Source organism: Periplaneta americana, chromosome 12 (genome assembly GCF_040183065.1).
Source record: "Periplaneta americana isolate PAMFEO1 chromosome 12, P.americana_PAMFEO1_priV1, whole genome shotgun sequence".
NCBI lineage: Eukaryota > Metazoa > Arthropoda > Insecta > Blattodea > Blattidae > Periplaneta > Periplaneta americana.
The window spans coordinates 83139918-83155211 of NC_091128.1; the positions used below are offsets into that span (position 1 = coordinate 83139918).

The 15294-nt window shown below is 37.9% G+C and overlaps 1 protein-coding gene across 5 annotated transcripts in view; it reads left to right on the forward strand.

Annotated features, from left to right (window-relative positions):
* Positions 1 to 15294, forward strand: part of AMPdeam (AMP deaminase) — a 343486-nt gene that overhangs the window by 79575 nt on the left and 248617 nt on the right. The window contains exon 1 of one of the 5 annotated variants that reach the window (XM_069841641.1): positions 10668 to 10859. The exons of 2 other annotated variants lie outside the window; for them this stretch is intronic. In XM_069841641.1, coding sequence (XP_069697742.1) covers positions 10772 to 10859 — 88 coding nt within the window. In that variant the 5' untranslated portion in view covers positions 10668 to 10771. Of the gene's footprint in view, positions 1 to 10667; positions 10860 to 15294 lie in introns of those variants that run through there. 2 more of the 5 variants (XM_069841643.1, XM_069841646.1) reach the window with 2 other exon arrangements.

The window sequence follows — 15294 nt, forward strand, 5'->3', positions numbered from 1 at the left end:
CTGTCTTCTTTTGAAAATGGACGGAACTACAATAACTGACGAATATTTACGATCTGAAGAATATTACTTTCAATGGATCACATTCTTGTGAAAAAAATGTTTTAGTTAAATTATTTTTATAATTTTAACATTAAAGACGCCAGAAAAATAGCCAGGTCGCGAAGTGGAAATTTTCGTCGCCACAAGGAACATAAAAGGCGCCAGAATGGCGACAAGTAGCCACATCTGGCAACTCTGCTCTTAACTCTCCTCTCGTCTTTTCTACTCTTCCCTTCTACCTCTCCTTTCTTTGCTTTTCCTTTATTCTCTATCTTCACCTGTCATCTCCTTCCTGTCTTTCACTCTCCTCTCCTCTCCTCTCCTCTCCTCTCCTCTCCTCTCCTCTCCTCTCCTCTCCTCTCCTCTCCAGTATTTTTCCCCTTCTCTCCTTTTCTCTTATCTCTTTTCTCTTCTCTATACTCTCCTCGTCATCTTCTCTTTCTTATCTTCTTCTCCTGTGTTCTTCCTTTTTTTTTCTTCTCTACACTTCCATTTTCTAACTCTTTACTCTTTCTTAGCCACCGACGACATAGCTCAGTCGGCTGAGACGTTTGCTTGCCGATTCAGAATTGCGCTCGGGCGTGGGTTCGATTCCCGCTTGGACTAATTACCTGGTTGGATTTTTTCGAGGTTTTCCTTAACTGTAGGGCAAATGTCAGGTAATCTATGGCAAATTCTCGGCCTCATCTCACCAACCCCATCGACGCTAAATAACAGAGTAGTTGATACAGCGTTGTTAAATAACCAACTAAAAAAATCTTTTTTTTTCTCTCCTTCAGTTCCTCTTTTCTCTTCTCTTTCCGTTCCTTTTTTCTTTGCTGTCCCTCATTTCTTTTTCATGTCTCCTTCTACTGCCATTTCTCTCCTTTTCCCACTCCTTCTGTTCTTTTTTTCCACCTCGTTTCTCACTTTTACTTTCGTCTCGTCTCTTCTCACCTTAATTTTATTCTCGTTTCTTTCTTCCGTCCCTCTTCTTAGAAAAAGAAACGTGATATGTTTAGGAATTAGGCCTGCTGCAATACCTGAGCAGCGCAATGAACGATATAATGTGAAGCTCGCTAAATTCTTCGTCTTCGATTATGAAGAAACTCGGAACGCATGTTCTTTGTATTGAATCTGTGCCAAGCCTTGGACTTGTCACTTCGTTGGCAGTAGGTGTGACTACATGCGAAGGGTGAAGTCTGTAACCTGGCGACTACCGTTCGGTTTGTTGCGTAATAGTTCTCCTGGGTGTTTAACTGTCGCGTTTGGAAGTTTGTAGAAGTACTTAATTTAAACTGTAGCAGATTTCTTTGAGGAGAAATATCATAAGCTTGTGTGCTGTTCGACGTATCTCGAGTATTAAAGTGATTTTAAAGTGAGTAACATGGCCAAACAGTCTTAATTTTTTTAATTCTCTTTTAGTCATGGTCAAAAATGTCTTAGTTTTTCCTTTCTTCTTCTTCTTCTTCTTCTTCTTCTTCTTCTTCTTCTTCTCAGCCTATCTCTTACACTCCGACGCTAAGTAAGCAGCGTGCTTTTCAGGATCTGCTTTCATTCTTTGCCGTCGTAAACTCTCTGCTTCTCTTTTCTTTGCAAGTTGCACTTTTCGCCTTTTCACATTTTTTGAATCGCCAGATTTCTTACTTTTTAAAAGCTTTGTCTTTAAGCTTTCTTTTCTTGTCCTTTCCTTATTCTCGTTATCGTTTTTCCGTCCCCTAGTTAGCCTATCACCACTCATCCTGTAATACAAATAACACATTATACACATTGCATCCATATAGAATTACGTAATTCTAGAGACAGTATATTTCTCCACCTACATCATAGACATGACGTCAGTAATAATTATCATGAACTATGAACTAAACATTCCGTCCTAAATAAATGCACGGTGTTTACGGCCACGGTGTCCACATTTCAGACTTTGCACTAGTGTGTTCTAATTTACTTTCAAACATATTAATTTTTCCGATCATATTTGAGAAGTAGCTTATGAAGTCATTACTTAACCAGTAGTTGGTAATTTACCCTTACGTAGTTGAGCTGGCACTTTATCCAAGGTTCGACTAAAAAAATGAACACTTGCTATTCGATACTGCTTTTGAACTTGACATGCAAGTACTGATTTCTGAATATCTGAGAAAGCATTGGCAATTCACCGTCTTTATCTTCCGAATGTTCTGGTAGCGCCACATTGAACTTCTCTTTCAAAGCGGCAAATTTAAAGCGAAAAATTATTCGTTCCATGACAAAAACTACACCACTTCTGTAGTGATACTGTAAACTTTTATGAAACGGTTGTGCTGTATATGAGATGTTTACTTCCTTTAAAGTGCTTTTAAATACAATGTGTTTCTTTATAATCACATTTCTAATTTAAAGATGATATTCAATCAAATTTATATTTTGTAGTGCGGGACATCCACGGTGTCAAAATATTTGGGTATGCACGGCGGTAAGAAAATATAATATCGACCTATGTTTAGGGTGAATAACTAGGTGTACCTAGTCCTATATTACTTGCAAAGGAGACATTTTTCAAGTTACAAACCATTACAGAAATATATGCAATGGAAAGAAATATGATGGGTTTCGTGGGATAAATATTGTAGTTGTGCCCGTTCCTGTATTGCAGTGGTCGTCAGCACTCGCTGAAATGGGTAAAGGGTAAGCGGAGTCGTCCCGTGTGCCCTGTTGTGCAGCAGGAGGCAGAGAGCATACCCGCTAACAGTTACGAATGCACCATAGTGCAGTATGTTCTCCGCGGATAAGAGATGCTAGCCCCAGGGTGCTCTGTGCTGATGACCGCTGCTGTAGTGTTTTTAAATATTATAAATTGAAAAGAGGTGTATCTACTTTAGATCTTTAATAAAATTTTGTTAACATTCTGTATTATGATTATGTTGAAACGCTAATTACCGAGTTTAGTTGATGACACTATTATATAGCCTACTGTATGAGAGATGACATAATCGCATGACCATGGATGCTTCAAGTTCCTTTATCGCTCATTCAGGCGTAAAGAGCATTTATTGCACAAAAGCGCTAGGATACGCCGCTTCCGTGATGCCAGCCAGCGCCTTGAAAAGATTTAAAGTAGGCCTACATCACAGAGTTCAAAACATCGTGGCAGTGGACGTTAAGGGACGCTAAACCAAAATAGATTTGCGTGTATCACGACATACGCTTATAACAGGGACGTCGTTCAAGGAGGCAATGTTGCTGTCATTAGAAATATTACAGTGTTTGCGTGTAAGAAGGAATAGGAGGCGTTGATGGTCGCATCCTTCACTTTCCAACCGTTTATCGATTGGATACTTCCATATCGGTACTGAGTTTGGAACACATCGGAAATATCCAGAAATGTTTTTACTGCTAGTAAATAATTTTCATGAGCTTTTATGTTTTATTCATGAAATGCCAAAGAAGAGTAACAATGATTACGTAGAATTACATCATTATGCCATTCTGCTTCATCCTTGTCTTGACTTGTAACTCCTCCAGTGTCGTTACAGCACTTAGAATTAACTTCACGGTTACTGTATTTTTGCGATTTAACATAGAGAATTCTGGCATTAACGTATTTAGACAAATGATTTGCTCTGCATAAAACAAATAATGCAAAATACAATCAACAATCTTTCCCTCTCGCTGACTAGCTCTTCGAGAACCGGACCCAGAATGAATCCGTGCACTTCAAGTTCACATTGGCTCGTGCGCCCTCTTAAGTGATTATTGTTACTTTCGGATAGGTGGCCTGGTGGCATTCTTGAATCCAATGTTGAAAGGCGGCTATTCTTGCCTCATTCTTGACAGGGCTAGGATCCATCCCCAGACGAGTATTTGATAAACCTCAGAGAACTGAATCTCAAGACTTTATACATCGTATATCAACAACGAAAATCAGTATAATCTCAAAGACTTCACACATAAGAATTATTGTGCATTTTTTTTTCTGTGCCGGTATTTAATTATATTTGAATTTCTACTATATTGCATTATGATAGATAAAATGAGAAAGGGGTGAAGAATGATGGTGAAATGAAAGAGCGAAACGGGAATATCCCGAGAAACTATTTGCAACATCTGTTAGAGTACGTTCACCGTGAATTACCTAATCACGATCAAATTGGTGATGCAAACCAAAATTTGTACTCTTCCTTTAGGTTTGTGATTGTATTCATATGTATTCATTTTTTCTTCAGTTAATACTTGTATACCATATGTTTTCTCCTATATGTACTTTAATCTTGGTTGAGTGTAAGAGAAGGCCTGATGGCCTTAACTATGCCAGGAAAAATAAAACTATTATTATTATTATTATTATTATTATTATTATTATTATTAGTAGTAGTAGTAGTAGTAGTAGTAGTAGTAGTAGTAGTAGTAGTAGTAGTAGTAGTATATGATTATGTCCCGTGACCAGAATATTGTACGAAATGGAACTGTAAAAATTGGAGATTTATTCTTCGAAGAGGTGGAAAAATTCAAATATCTTGGAGCAACAGTAACAAAAATAAATTACACTCGAGAAGAAATTAAACGCAGAATAAATATGGGAAATGCGTGTAATTATTCGGTTGAGAAGCTTTTATTATCTAGCCTGCTGTCAAAAAATCTGAAAGTTAGAATTTATAAAACAGTTATATTACCGGTTGTTCTGTATGGTTGTGAAACTTGGACTCTCACTTTGAGAGAGGAACAGAGATTAAGGGTGTTTGAGAATAAGGTTCTTAGGAAAATATTTGGGGCTATGAAGGATGAATTTACACGAGAATGGAGAAAGTTACACAACGCAGAACTGCACGCATTGTATTCTTCACCTGACATAATTAGGAACATAAAATCCAGACGTTTGAGATGGGCAGGGCATGTAGCACGTATGGGCAAATCCAGAAATGCATAGTTGGGAGGCCGGAGGGAATAAGACCTTTGGGGAGACCGAGACGTAGATGGAAGGATAATATTAAAATGGATTTGAGGGAGGTGGAATTGATGGTAGGGACTGGATTAATCTTTCTCAGGATAGGTACCGATGGCGAGCTTATGTGAGGGCGGCAGTGAACCTCCGGGTTCCTTAAAAGCCATAAGTAAATACATATTATTATTATTATTATTATTATTATTATTATTATTATTATTATTATTATTATTATTACAAACCAGCCTGTTAGATGGAAAACCAGCGCTTTAGTGCAGAGCCACAGCGCGGTAACCTCTCCCTCACGTTGATATATTACTGCAGTCGATGTCGCATGGGTTCATGTTCATATAGTTTAATTCGTGCATTTGGCTCCGGCGTTGCTAACGCCTTCCATGCCGTAGAGAGCGAGCACTGCTCCGATAACGTCGTTCGCGATGGTTGCTCTCGCTAGGGTCACTTACACGGTGTTTGTAACTTTGTCGGTTAGCGGTCAATACGTCTAAAGATTTAATATCTAATACAATTGTGTCTGATTCCTTAGATCTAAGGAAAGATGGTCTAAGAAAGCTGGTCTAATACCAATATGTCTTAATGTTAAATTAAGTTTATTACAACTATGTCTAACTTACAATAATGTCTAATACCTCTTTGTCTAACGTGCAATATTATATAATTCCTTAGTTATAACGACAGAACGTCTAAGAAAGTGGGTATAATACCAATGTGCCTAATGTAAAATAAAGTTCAATACAACCATGTCTGACTACAATCATGTCCAGTACCTCTGTCTAACTTCCAATGTTGTCTAAAGTTATGAAAAATAAAAAAAAAATGTTCAACAGATTTCGACTCTTAGAATGTTTGGATAGAGAAAATTATATATTTATAATGTATAATAATATTTCGGAATATGTAGTTTATTGCTTTCGCGTGTTTAAGTAGGCCTACTAGGTACTGTACCTTGTTGACTAGTTTCAGCCTGTTGTGGGCTATCTTCAGAACTGGGTGGTCCTGGTTTTTGCACCTTCAAGATGCATAATAATATATTGAAAAGTTAGTTCAACCCTTTTAATTTTACGCTAATTGTTCAGTTTTCAATTTGAGCGTAAAGCGTAAAGTTTTTAGGAAGAGAGATCACTTTCTGGGACTATTTAATAGACACTGTTTCCAATTAGGCAATGTACAATAGTACTATATGGTTTTGTCGGATCAGAGAATGGTAACACTGATAGACTGATGGCATTTAAGAGTTGCAGTGTGATTTAGTTCTTACTTTTCAATTGACCTTATTGTACCTTGAAGTTCATGGATATTGTTACTACAGCAATAGACCATAATTCAGTAGATATTATCAGTGATTAGACCTAATTCAAAATTTGACATTTTGACATGAGGTCTTTTCTCATTAAACGATTTTAGATATTGTTTCCAATTAGATATTTCGGCATTAGACCATGCGCTAGTAGATATTAAACGATTTTAGACATTGTTTCCAATTAGATATTTCGGCATTAGACCATGCGCTAGTAGATATTATTTCATATTAGATTTAATTCAAAATTAAACATTTCGGTATGAGACATTTGTTCCGTTAGGCCTATACATGGATAAGTTGTAGATTTATTTTTCATTAGATGTAATTGCTGATTTACTCATGTCGTAGCTATGTTTTTGAAAATAAGTCATCGCATTGTTGTTCTGCCTCGCTCTCCTTAAAATATTTAGGTATCTACATTTTGAATGATTTTAGATGTGTATGTATGGGTTTACCGCGACCAATTGGAGACACACAACGTTCATTCTATCACCATCATATTTTCAGACCCAGACTCTCAAGGACGCCATATGATAACAATTGGTTTACACTGTAACTAATCCCAACATGAAACTTATCTTCAACACGTAAGCGAAGAATGCTAACTAGCAGCCTCTTCTTCAAATAATGTGTTGGAACCATGTATGCGTTCTTGTAACTGTCGTGTGCCGATACGCTTTACTCGCTCCAATTTTTTTTTTAAGTTGGTTATTTAACGACGCTGTATCAACTACGAGGTTATTTAGCGTCGATGAGATTACTGATAGCGAGATGGTATTTGGCGAGATGAGGCCATAGATTACCTGGCATTCACCTTACGGTTGGGGAAAAACTCGGAAAAAACCCAACCAGGTAATCAGCCCAAGCGGGGATCGAACCCGGGCCCGAGCGCAACTTCAGACCGGCAGGCAAGCGCCTTAACCGACTGAGCCACGCTGGTGACTCGCTCCAATTTGGACATACACTATTTTACTCCTTTTCACTGGCTAAAACATCAGTGAGCGGACAGTATACATTAAAACAGCTCTGGGCATAAAGGCGAAGAAAAAAGGAAAGGAGATACCCCCGCCCTTGTCCTTCCGCTTCACCGCTTTAGAAACGAACACTGTGCATGAGTGGTGGATTTTAGGCGATCAGCGAGAGCTATGATGCATGCCTTATACCAGAGACAGAGCGGGTAGAAGAGAAAGTGACGTTACTTCCTCTTGTTCAGTGGTTCGTCGCCGAGTGGCGCTAGCCCTGTTTTCCGTGCCCAGTTTCAGGATCGCTATTCAAGTGAATGCAAAAGGTTTTTAAAAATAACCCATTAGATAAGAATGTATTGCAGAGTACTTAGTTACAATATTTTACTTCTTTAAAAATGTAATATTACTACATTAACAAATTGTGAGTTATATAACACAACCCTGAATAGTAAAAATAATAATTAACCTAAAAATGGAACATTGTGCCGGCTTCAGCCAGAAATACGCAAAAAAAAGTACAGCATCGCAAAACTTAACATTTTTTATGGCATTATAAAGTACACATCTATTCTAAACGCTCTGCCAGAGATGTAAAAATGTGACTCGCGGAGCTATTTCTCCTCATCTCCCCATACCGATTTAGTGCGCGTGATGCAATTGAGGGAGAATGGCAACCCCTCCCTCAGCGTTTCCTGAAGTTCATCTACGTCATTGCTGTAGGCGATTTCTTCTCATTTACATCCCTGCCTTATACAATCGTCACTAAGCAATGCTTGCCTTCAGATCTACTCGTATCGTCATTAAGCAATGCTTGCCTTCAGGTCTACTCGTATCGGTCAACTACATAACTGTCTCTGCCGGGAAATGTGGAGTGGGGAGTTAAGGAGTAGTGTGCTCAATTGAGGTATTAACGCCCAGGCCTGCACTACAGTATACGCAATTCTTGTGCCGCGTATAGCGTCGTGGTCTGACTGAGGCACCATGCCCCGACTCGCGTTACGGAATGAGCGCTGGTTCGAATCCTCAAGGAGAAGGAATTTTCTCATTAAATTTCTGCCAATGTTTGGGGCCGGTGCCCTCCGACCATGTTAATGAATTTGGGGAGGTATGCTAGGTAGCGAAATCCGGTTTCGAAAACTAGCTATAACAACTGACTGGTTGACCATTGTGCTGACCACACCTTCGTACTGACTATATGATCGTCCACCTGTATACAATTCTACTTTTCGTTGCAAATTTTCTGATTTCCGAAATCCGTCACATAATACATGGCCTGGTAGTTGTAGTTGTTGAAGGATTAGTATCCCCCATCTTAAATAGATTTTTTGTTATGCGTTAGTAAACTAATAAGGCAGTTTCTAATGTATCACTTAACATAACTTTTAAAGGCTATTTTTTTTTTAAACAAAAATATTTTTAGAATATATTACTTTATATTATGTATAGTATAACTTAGCTGTTCTCTGCAGATTTTACAAAATGAAATGTATAGATCTATGTTTACTTAAGCCGTACAATGTTAAAAAAATGAAGTCATATGTCTTACTTTTGACGTTTGTGTACAATCCAAATATATATTTTTTATTTTACGACACTTTATCAACTACTTTAGTTACGCAGCGTCAGAATGAGCTGGTGATAATGCCAGCGAAATGAGTCCAGGGTCCAGCGCTGAAAGTTACCCAGCGTTTGCTCTTAATGAGTTGAGAGAAAACCCCGGAAAAATACTTCAACCAGGTAACTTGTCCCAACCAGGATTTTAAACCGGACCCCCTCGTTTCACAGTCATGCATGTTAACCGTTACTCTACAGCGGTGGATAATCCAGATATTAAGGTCATTCTTGTTACAGTATACGGATATACATTAAATTATTCCGTTTATGTATTTCTTTTGAGTAATGGTTCAATTAATTAACAGTAAACATGGTAAAGAAAAATGTAAAATGTTTAATTAGAAAGACGATCAACTCAGTTGACACATTTTTATCTATGCTTCTACAGAAGATGCTGACTTTCAGGATAGTTTTTTTTTTTCCTATTTTAAATGTATATGACTGAAGTTCACTGCTTCAACGCATTTGTTACATCTGAAGCTTACGAATTATTTTTTTTACCCTTGGAGGACTGTTGAAACATTTGCCTTTGAAGCAATCCGCCACATATAAAGTGGACGTGTCTGTTGATTCTAGCTCAAGATTTATTTATTTAACTTCATTAGTTTTAACTGGATCATATATATTTTAGGGACCACCCTCCTGATTGATTCGAATGTTGCTATCGATTTATAATGTTGTTGTTACAATCGATATAAAATATGTTTCCAACCTCAAAAATAACCGACAGTTTTCGTAGCAACACCACATTGTATTTTCCGTGGACCAAAAATACAATATGGTGTTGCTACGAAGTGGCAGGGTGTTGTTTTCGTAAAAGACAAATATTTTTCCCTGTACCAAAAATATAGTATGATGTTGCTACGAAGTCGCAAAGGTGATTGTTTTCGTAAAAGACGAATATTTTTCCTGTACTGAAATACAATATGGTGTTACTACGAAGTGGCGGTGACGTGCTGAACATTTTACTTATTTATTTAATTTGCCCTTAGTTAAAAATATCTTTATCTAGTGTGCTCAATAATTTTGCCTTATTGAGTACTGGGAAATGTCTCTTGTCGTATTACGTATTTCATGAGGTATGGAAAAATTACATTATTTAATTTATTTTGATAGCCTTTACAGCTTATCGAATATCGATTACTAGAAAACGCTAATCAACCGTTATTTCCGCTGATCTTTCTTTTTGCGCACTATGGTGATGGGTGGTTCCTATAATACTTCCGCAGATAATTGTTAATATTATAAAATAAACTGTAGCCTATTAACAAATTCAACGAAGTCAACTAAATGGCTGATCCATCTCCGCCGGATTAAGCATGCGCGTTACAGGAAATTTGTGGCTATATTTGTCTACGTTTGCAGGTAACACTAGTTCGAGAATTGTGTTGACATGTCTATTTACTCTTTCAAATGTACTTACATGTGAGAACTTAACTTCTCTTTGACTGTTGTCACTCAGCTTCCTCTAAAAACTACCACTCGATACGTTATGTTTTGTTACATAGAGGGATGAGTGATGGATGTCCTTGTTTCGCAGTTCCCCCCCCCCTCTTCGCGAAACTCTATGTTCGATCTCTAAATAACCTTACACTAGAGAGTTAAATTTAAACCATGTTGTTGATTATTTCTTAAGCGGCGTCCACATTTCCTGCTTTTTTCAGTGGTATGACGTATTCATTAGACCGATAATGTTTTTTCCTCCCGCTCACAATCAAGGTTGCATTCGTTAGCAACGTGATTTCAATTGTTGTCCGAGTTGTAGCCAGGTAACAGGTGGTACGCTATTGTGTTGCTGCTAAGAATAAAAGTTTAGAATAGAAGTTTTGAATTCTGGCCAGCACAGAATAAGACGTTGTCTAGCGAGTGACCGAACGTCTTCAGTGTTCGGCCGGCGATCCAGCCTGCCAGGTGTTTCAAGTGGTCTGTGAGATGTGTTCCCGGGGCGTTCTCAACGCTGTCGACGCGGACGAGATACTTCCGAGGATCAGAACGCCAGATCCGTTCGTCGATTATGAAGGTATGTCACCAGTGTCGCTGTCAGTGGATTGTGGTGTGAGTTGCGAATTGTCACTGTACACTATATCTCGATATTCCAGCACCACGTGACTTTGCCTTGTTCTAAGATTTGCCATTTATATTTTTGTCTTAATTAATGACTAAATGAGCGGTCGTGTAGCTCAGTTGGTAGAGCAGCTTGCTACGGATGGAAGGTACGGGATTCGATCCCAAATGGTGTCGGGATTTTTCTCATTCCCAAACTTCCAGAAAGGCCCCTCCTATAAAATTAAGTACCGGGTCTTTCCCGGGGGTAAAAGGCGGTCGGAGCGTGATGCCGACCACACCACCTCATTCTAGTGCCGAAGTCATGGAAAGCATGGGGCTCTACCTCCATGCCCCCCCCCAAGTTGCCTTCATGGCGTGTGACGGGGATACCTTTACCTTTTTATTAATGACTAAATGCTTTTTAGACTTGTATTGGGTACTGGCGCATCGGAAGTCGAATGGCTAGAGGAGTGGTTACCAATTGGTGACCCACGGAATCCATCCACGGTGTTCGCTACACTGTTCACAAAAAAATAAAAGAATTCTCCTCTGTATTAGTGATAACCAGACTTCGGATCAGGGTACCGAAACCCGAAACTCATCAAGTTACGAACGCACGGACCACTATGTTGTGTAGATTGAAGGGAATGAGAACGTGAGAGTGCAGTTACTCCTTGCCTCAACAGGTACACATTTAATCACAGTAGAACATAAAATAAATGTTCACGTTTACAAATAGGCCTATGCTCGTATACAGTGCATTTCTAGTATAACAAATAATTGCCTACATTACATGTTTCAATTTACTTTATACCGTAAAAGTTTTAACAATATGAAATAATGTTTTGTGTGTAAGCAAAAAAGAAAAAAAATATGCAGTACTTACATAAAATAAATTTCTTCACAATCCAATGCCCCGAATTACAAGGTACGAGTACATTCGCAGCGTATCAGGAGAAAAGTATCTCCTACTTTCACTCAGAATAACTTTTTTCGAGAAACACTAAAGGGATGTTGGCATATACCAACATTATTCACAAATCTCGATTAAATTCTTTTTCATACTTTATGTCGGATTTTGATGTTGAAGGTCAGTTTTGACTGTATAATTATATATTTTCCAAGTACCTTCTGCTATTATACTGCTTTTGAAAGAATCGAGTTCCTTCTGTCCTTATATTTTTTTAACAATTTGCAAAATTCAGTGTTTTTTTTCCCCTTTAACAAGAAAATATTCCTTTCCGAACTTCTCTATAAGTTCGTTCTGAAGGGAACGCTTGGTGCTTTTAATTTTCGACATGTTCCTCAGTAGTGTTAATTATAAAACAGCTAAATTAACAGTAACACGAATATGAATGTAAAATAATAAAAAAAATACATGAAAAAAAATATATAAACTGTATACTTATTTACTCACAGGATCTCAAGCACGTGTGGTGATTGCAAGGACCCACGCCAAGTAGAATTAGAAAAGAGTTAATGTAATTTCTTAGGAAACCAACTATACACTCACAGCACCATCCCACCCCAGGGGTCATGGCGTCATGTATACTCCGTGCGTTCCAAACTTCAGTCTCGCGAATCTGTGACCCTAGGCCGAAGTCTGGTGATAACACCGGCACGTAGAATACGTCACCCATTTTCAGAAATGAAACTATAGATGTGTTTGTTTGAATATTTTATTTTTCTTTCGGTTTACAGATGGATAGTATGGGTGTGATAAGAGAAGTGTTCTTGGTATGAAGTGACATTTTGAAATAAGTCCCATCTCGCAACAAATGTTTCACTATAGCTCACTCGACGTGTTTTGTACTTGTTTATTATCACTTTAATTCGCAGAACACGCATTTACAAATCGAACGAGTGTTCGCACAGGTCTGCAGCTCCTCTATATGCCGAGATATTACTGAGGGAGGCCGCGCCCACATGCCCGTAGCGAGACGAGGTGGCGTCATTGGGCGTGGGCACACAAGTTACATTGGTTCACGGCCCAACTACTAATAACATTAACATTCGGCTGTGGCTCATCTTGTTGCAGTAATCATTTGAAATTATGTTATTTTTTGTTCCACCATGGTTTCCGGAATAGGTGCCCGTACTCGGTGCGGGAAAAGAGTTATTCTACGTTAAAATTTAACTGATTAAATACACATTCAAAATTGTCCTATGGTTAGTTTAACAAATTTCGAATACTTAGTAAATATTTGGCATAGTAGCCTACTTCAATACTTTCAACAACAAACTTTAGCAATTGTGTGAATATTACTTTTACACATAAATTGAGTAAGCGATTATGGTATATGTCCGAATTGAAGGTGGTAGCCTCACTAATATCCCATCACCGAATAATAGTTTCATTCATACTTCCAAACACAATTTTGAAAGTAATTCAGGAGCAAACGACTTATAACTTATAATAAACTGATTAGGTCTGTTAATTAATAATAACAAAGCTGTATTTGGAAATATAACAGATTTAAGTCAATTATTTATTGTTATTTATAACTAGACGTGCAGCGAAGCACACGAGTATGGCTAGTGAAGCAGTAAAATGGGAAAAATGATGATTTTATAGTACGCATTATGTTACATATTACGAGTAGATGGATAGGCCTGCGGATTGTTAACTATTGATCAGAGATTCGGCTTTCAGTATTGGAAGTGAGGTTTCAAAATTTTGCGGGTTCAAGTTGAATTTATGAGAGCGGAGTTGGTCTAAGTTTACTCAACATACTCAAATTCCACTCTTAGCGCCCTTATTTTCCAGTCACTCTTTTCGAATTCGCCTTGTGGCGTTGTTAAGTTGATGTAGCTATTCCAGAAAAGGTTTAGATTGATCTGAGCGGTCACCAGCAATATAAAAAGACTAGTTCAGAATTATTTCCAATAATTCATTGTTGCTTCCTTCCGACGTTGGACCGATTCAGTTAAGATTTTGAATTGCAAATCAGGTAGTTTATTTTTAAGAAATTGCATTATGGTAACGGCGTATTACCACAGTCTAGTATATACAGTCACGAAGCTCAATACATAGTAAATATGCATCCATAGATAGTTGCTAACTACTAGGATCGCTACTATCGCCTCATTACAGACAGTGCGAAATAGTACCTGCACAGTCTATTGTTCCTAGTACCCTCACAACTCAAGCTTCGAGACTGTATATACTAGACTGTGGTATTACCACACAGATTTCCGTCTCTCTTTTTGTCTCTCTCTCTCTGTACGTGTATTTTTAAAATAAAATACTATATTCTGTTCAAAAAATAATCTGCACAATGCAGAGGGGAAAGCCTTACGTCAAAAGCACTATTTCAGGTCATTCTAGGAATATCTTCGGCGCTTTTGCGTTACGGAATGGATGGCTAGTCTGTCGCTGAAGATAATTGGAAGACTTATGAAGTGTAATGAACTAATGATTGGGAGCATAGGATTGAGCATGAAGCAGGTCCTAGCCCTTGTGTAATTGATACGTACTATATTTGAATTTTCCTCTAAGAGACTTACTTGAGGAACTACGGAAAACTCAAATTAGGATATTCCCTTGCTGCCAGAACTCGACCTCCCGATTACAATGAGGCGTGCTAACCACGACACCACCATAACACTAACGTAAAATTAAAAATTATTCGTTCATTTTGCCACTCAGATAGTGCTGTAAATGACATTTTGATTCAATGAAAGACGGGAAGCAAATCGTACACTTAGGAATAAAAAGAGAGATTACTTGAAGGAAAAACTGAATGAGGTAGAAATAAATAGTAAGAATAAAAACATTCGAGATTTATATAAGGGTATAAAGGAATTTAAAAACGGGTATCAGGCAAGGGTAAACGTCATCAAGGATGAGAATGGTGACTTACTTGCAGACTCTTATTCAATCCTGAACAAACGGAAAAAACTATTTTGGGCAACTACAAAATATACATAGGCCAAATAGAAATGATCGGGACGAAATTCAAATACAAACTGCTGAGCCATTTATGCCGGAACCCACACTTTCTGAAGTCGAAATTGCGATAGAAAATTTGAAAAAGTACAAGTCTCCAGGTATTGATCAAATTCCAGCAGAATTAATACAAGAGGGTGGAAGGGCATTATCTAGCTAAATTTATAAACTTGTACTTGCAGTTTGGGAAAAGGAAATTGTACCAGAACAATGGAAGGAGTCCAAATCGTACATATTTTTAAGAAGAGGGACAAGACAAACTGTAGTAACTTTCGAGGAATATCACTTTTGTTGACGTCGTACAAAATTTTGTCGAATATCCTTTTGAGAAGATTAACTCCATATGTAGATGAAATTATTGGGGATCATCAGTGCGGTTTTAGGCGTAATAGATCAACTATTGATCAGATTTTTTGTATTCGACAGATAATGGAGAAAAAATGGGAGTATAAGGGTACAG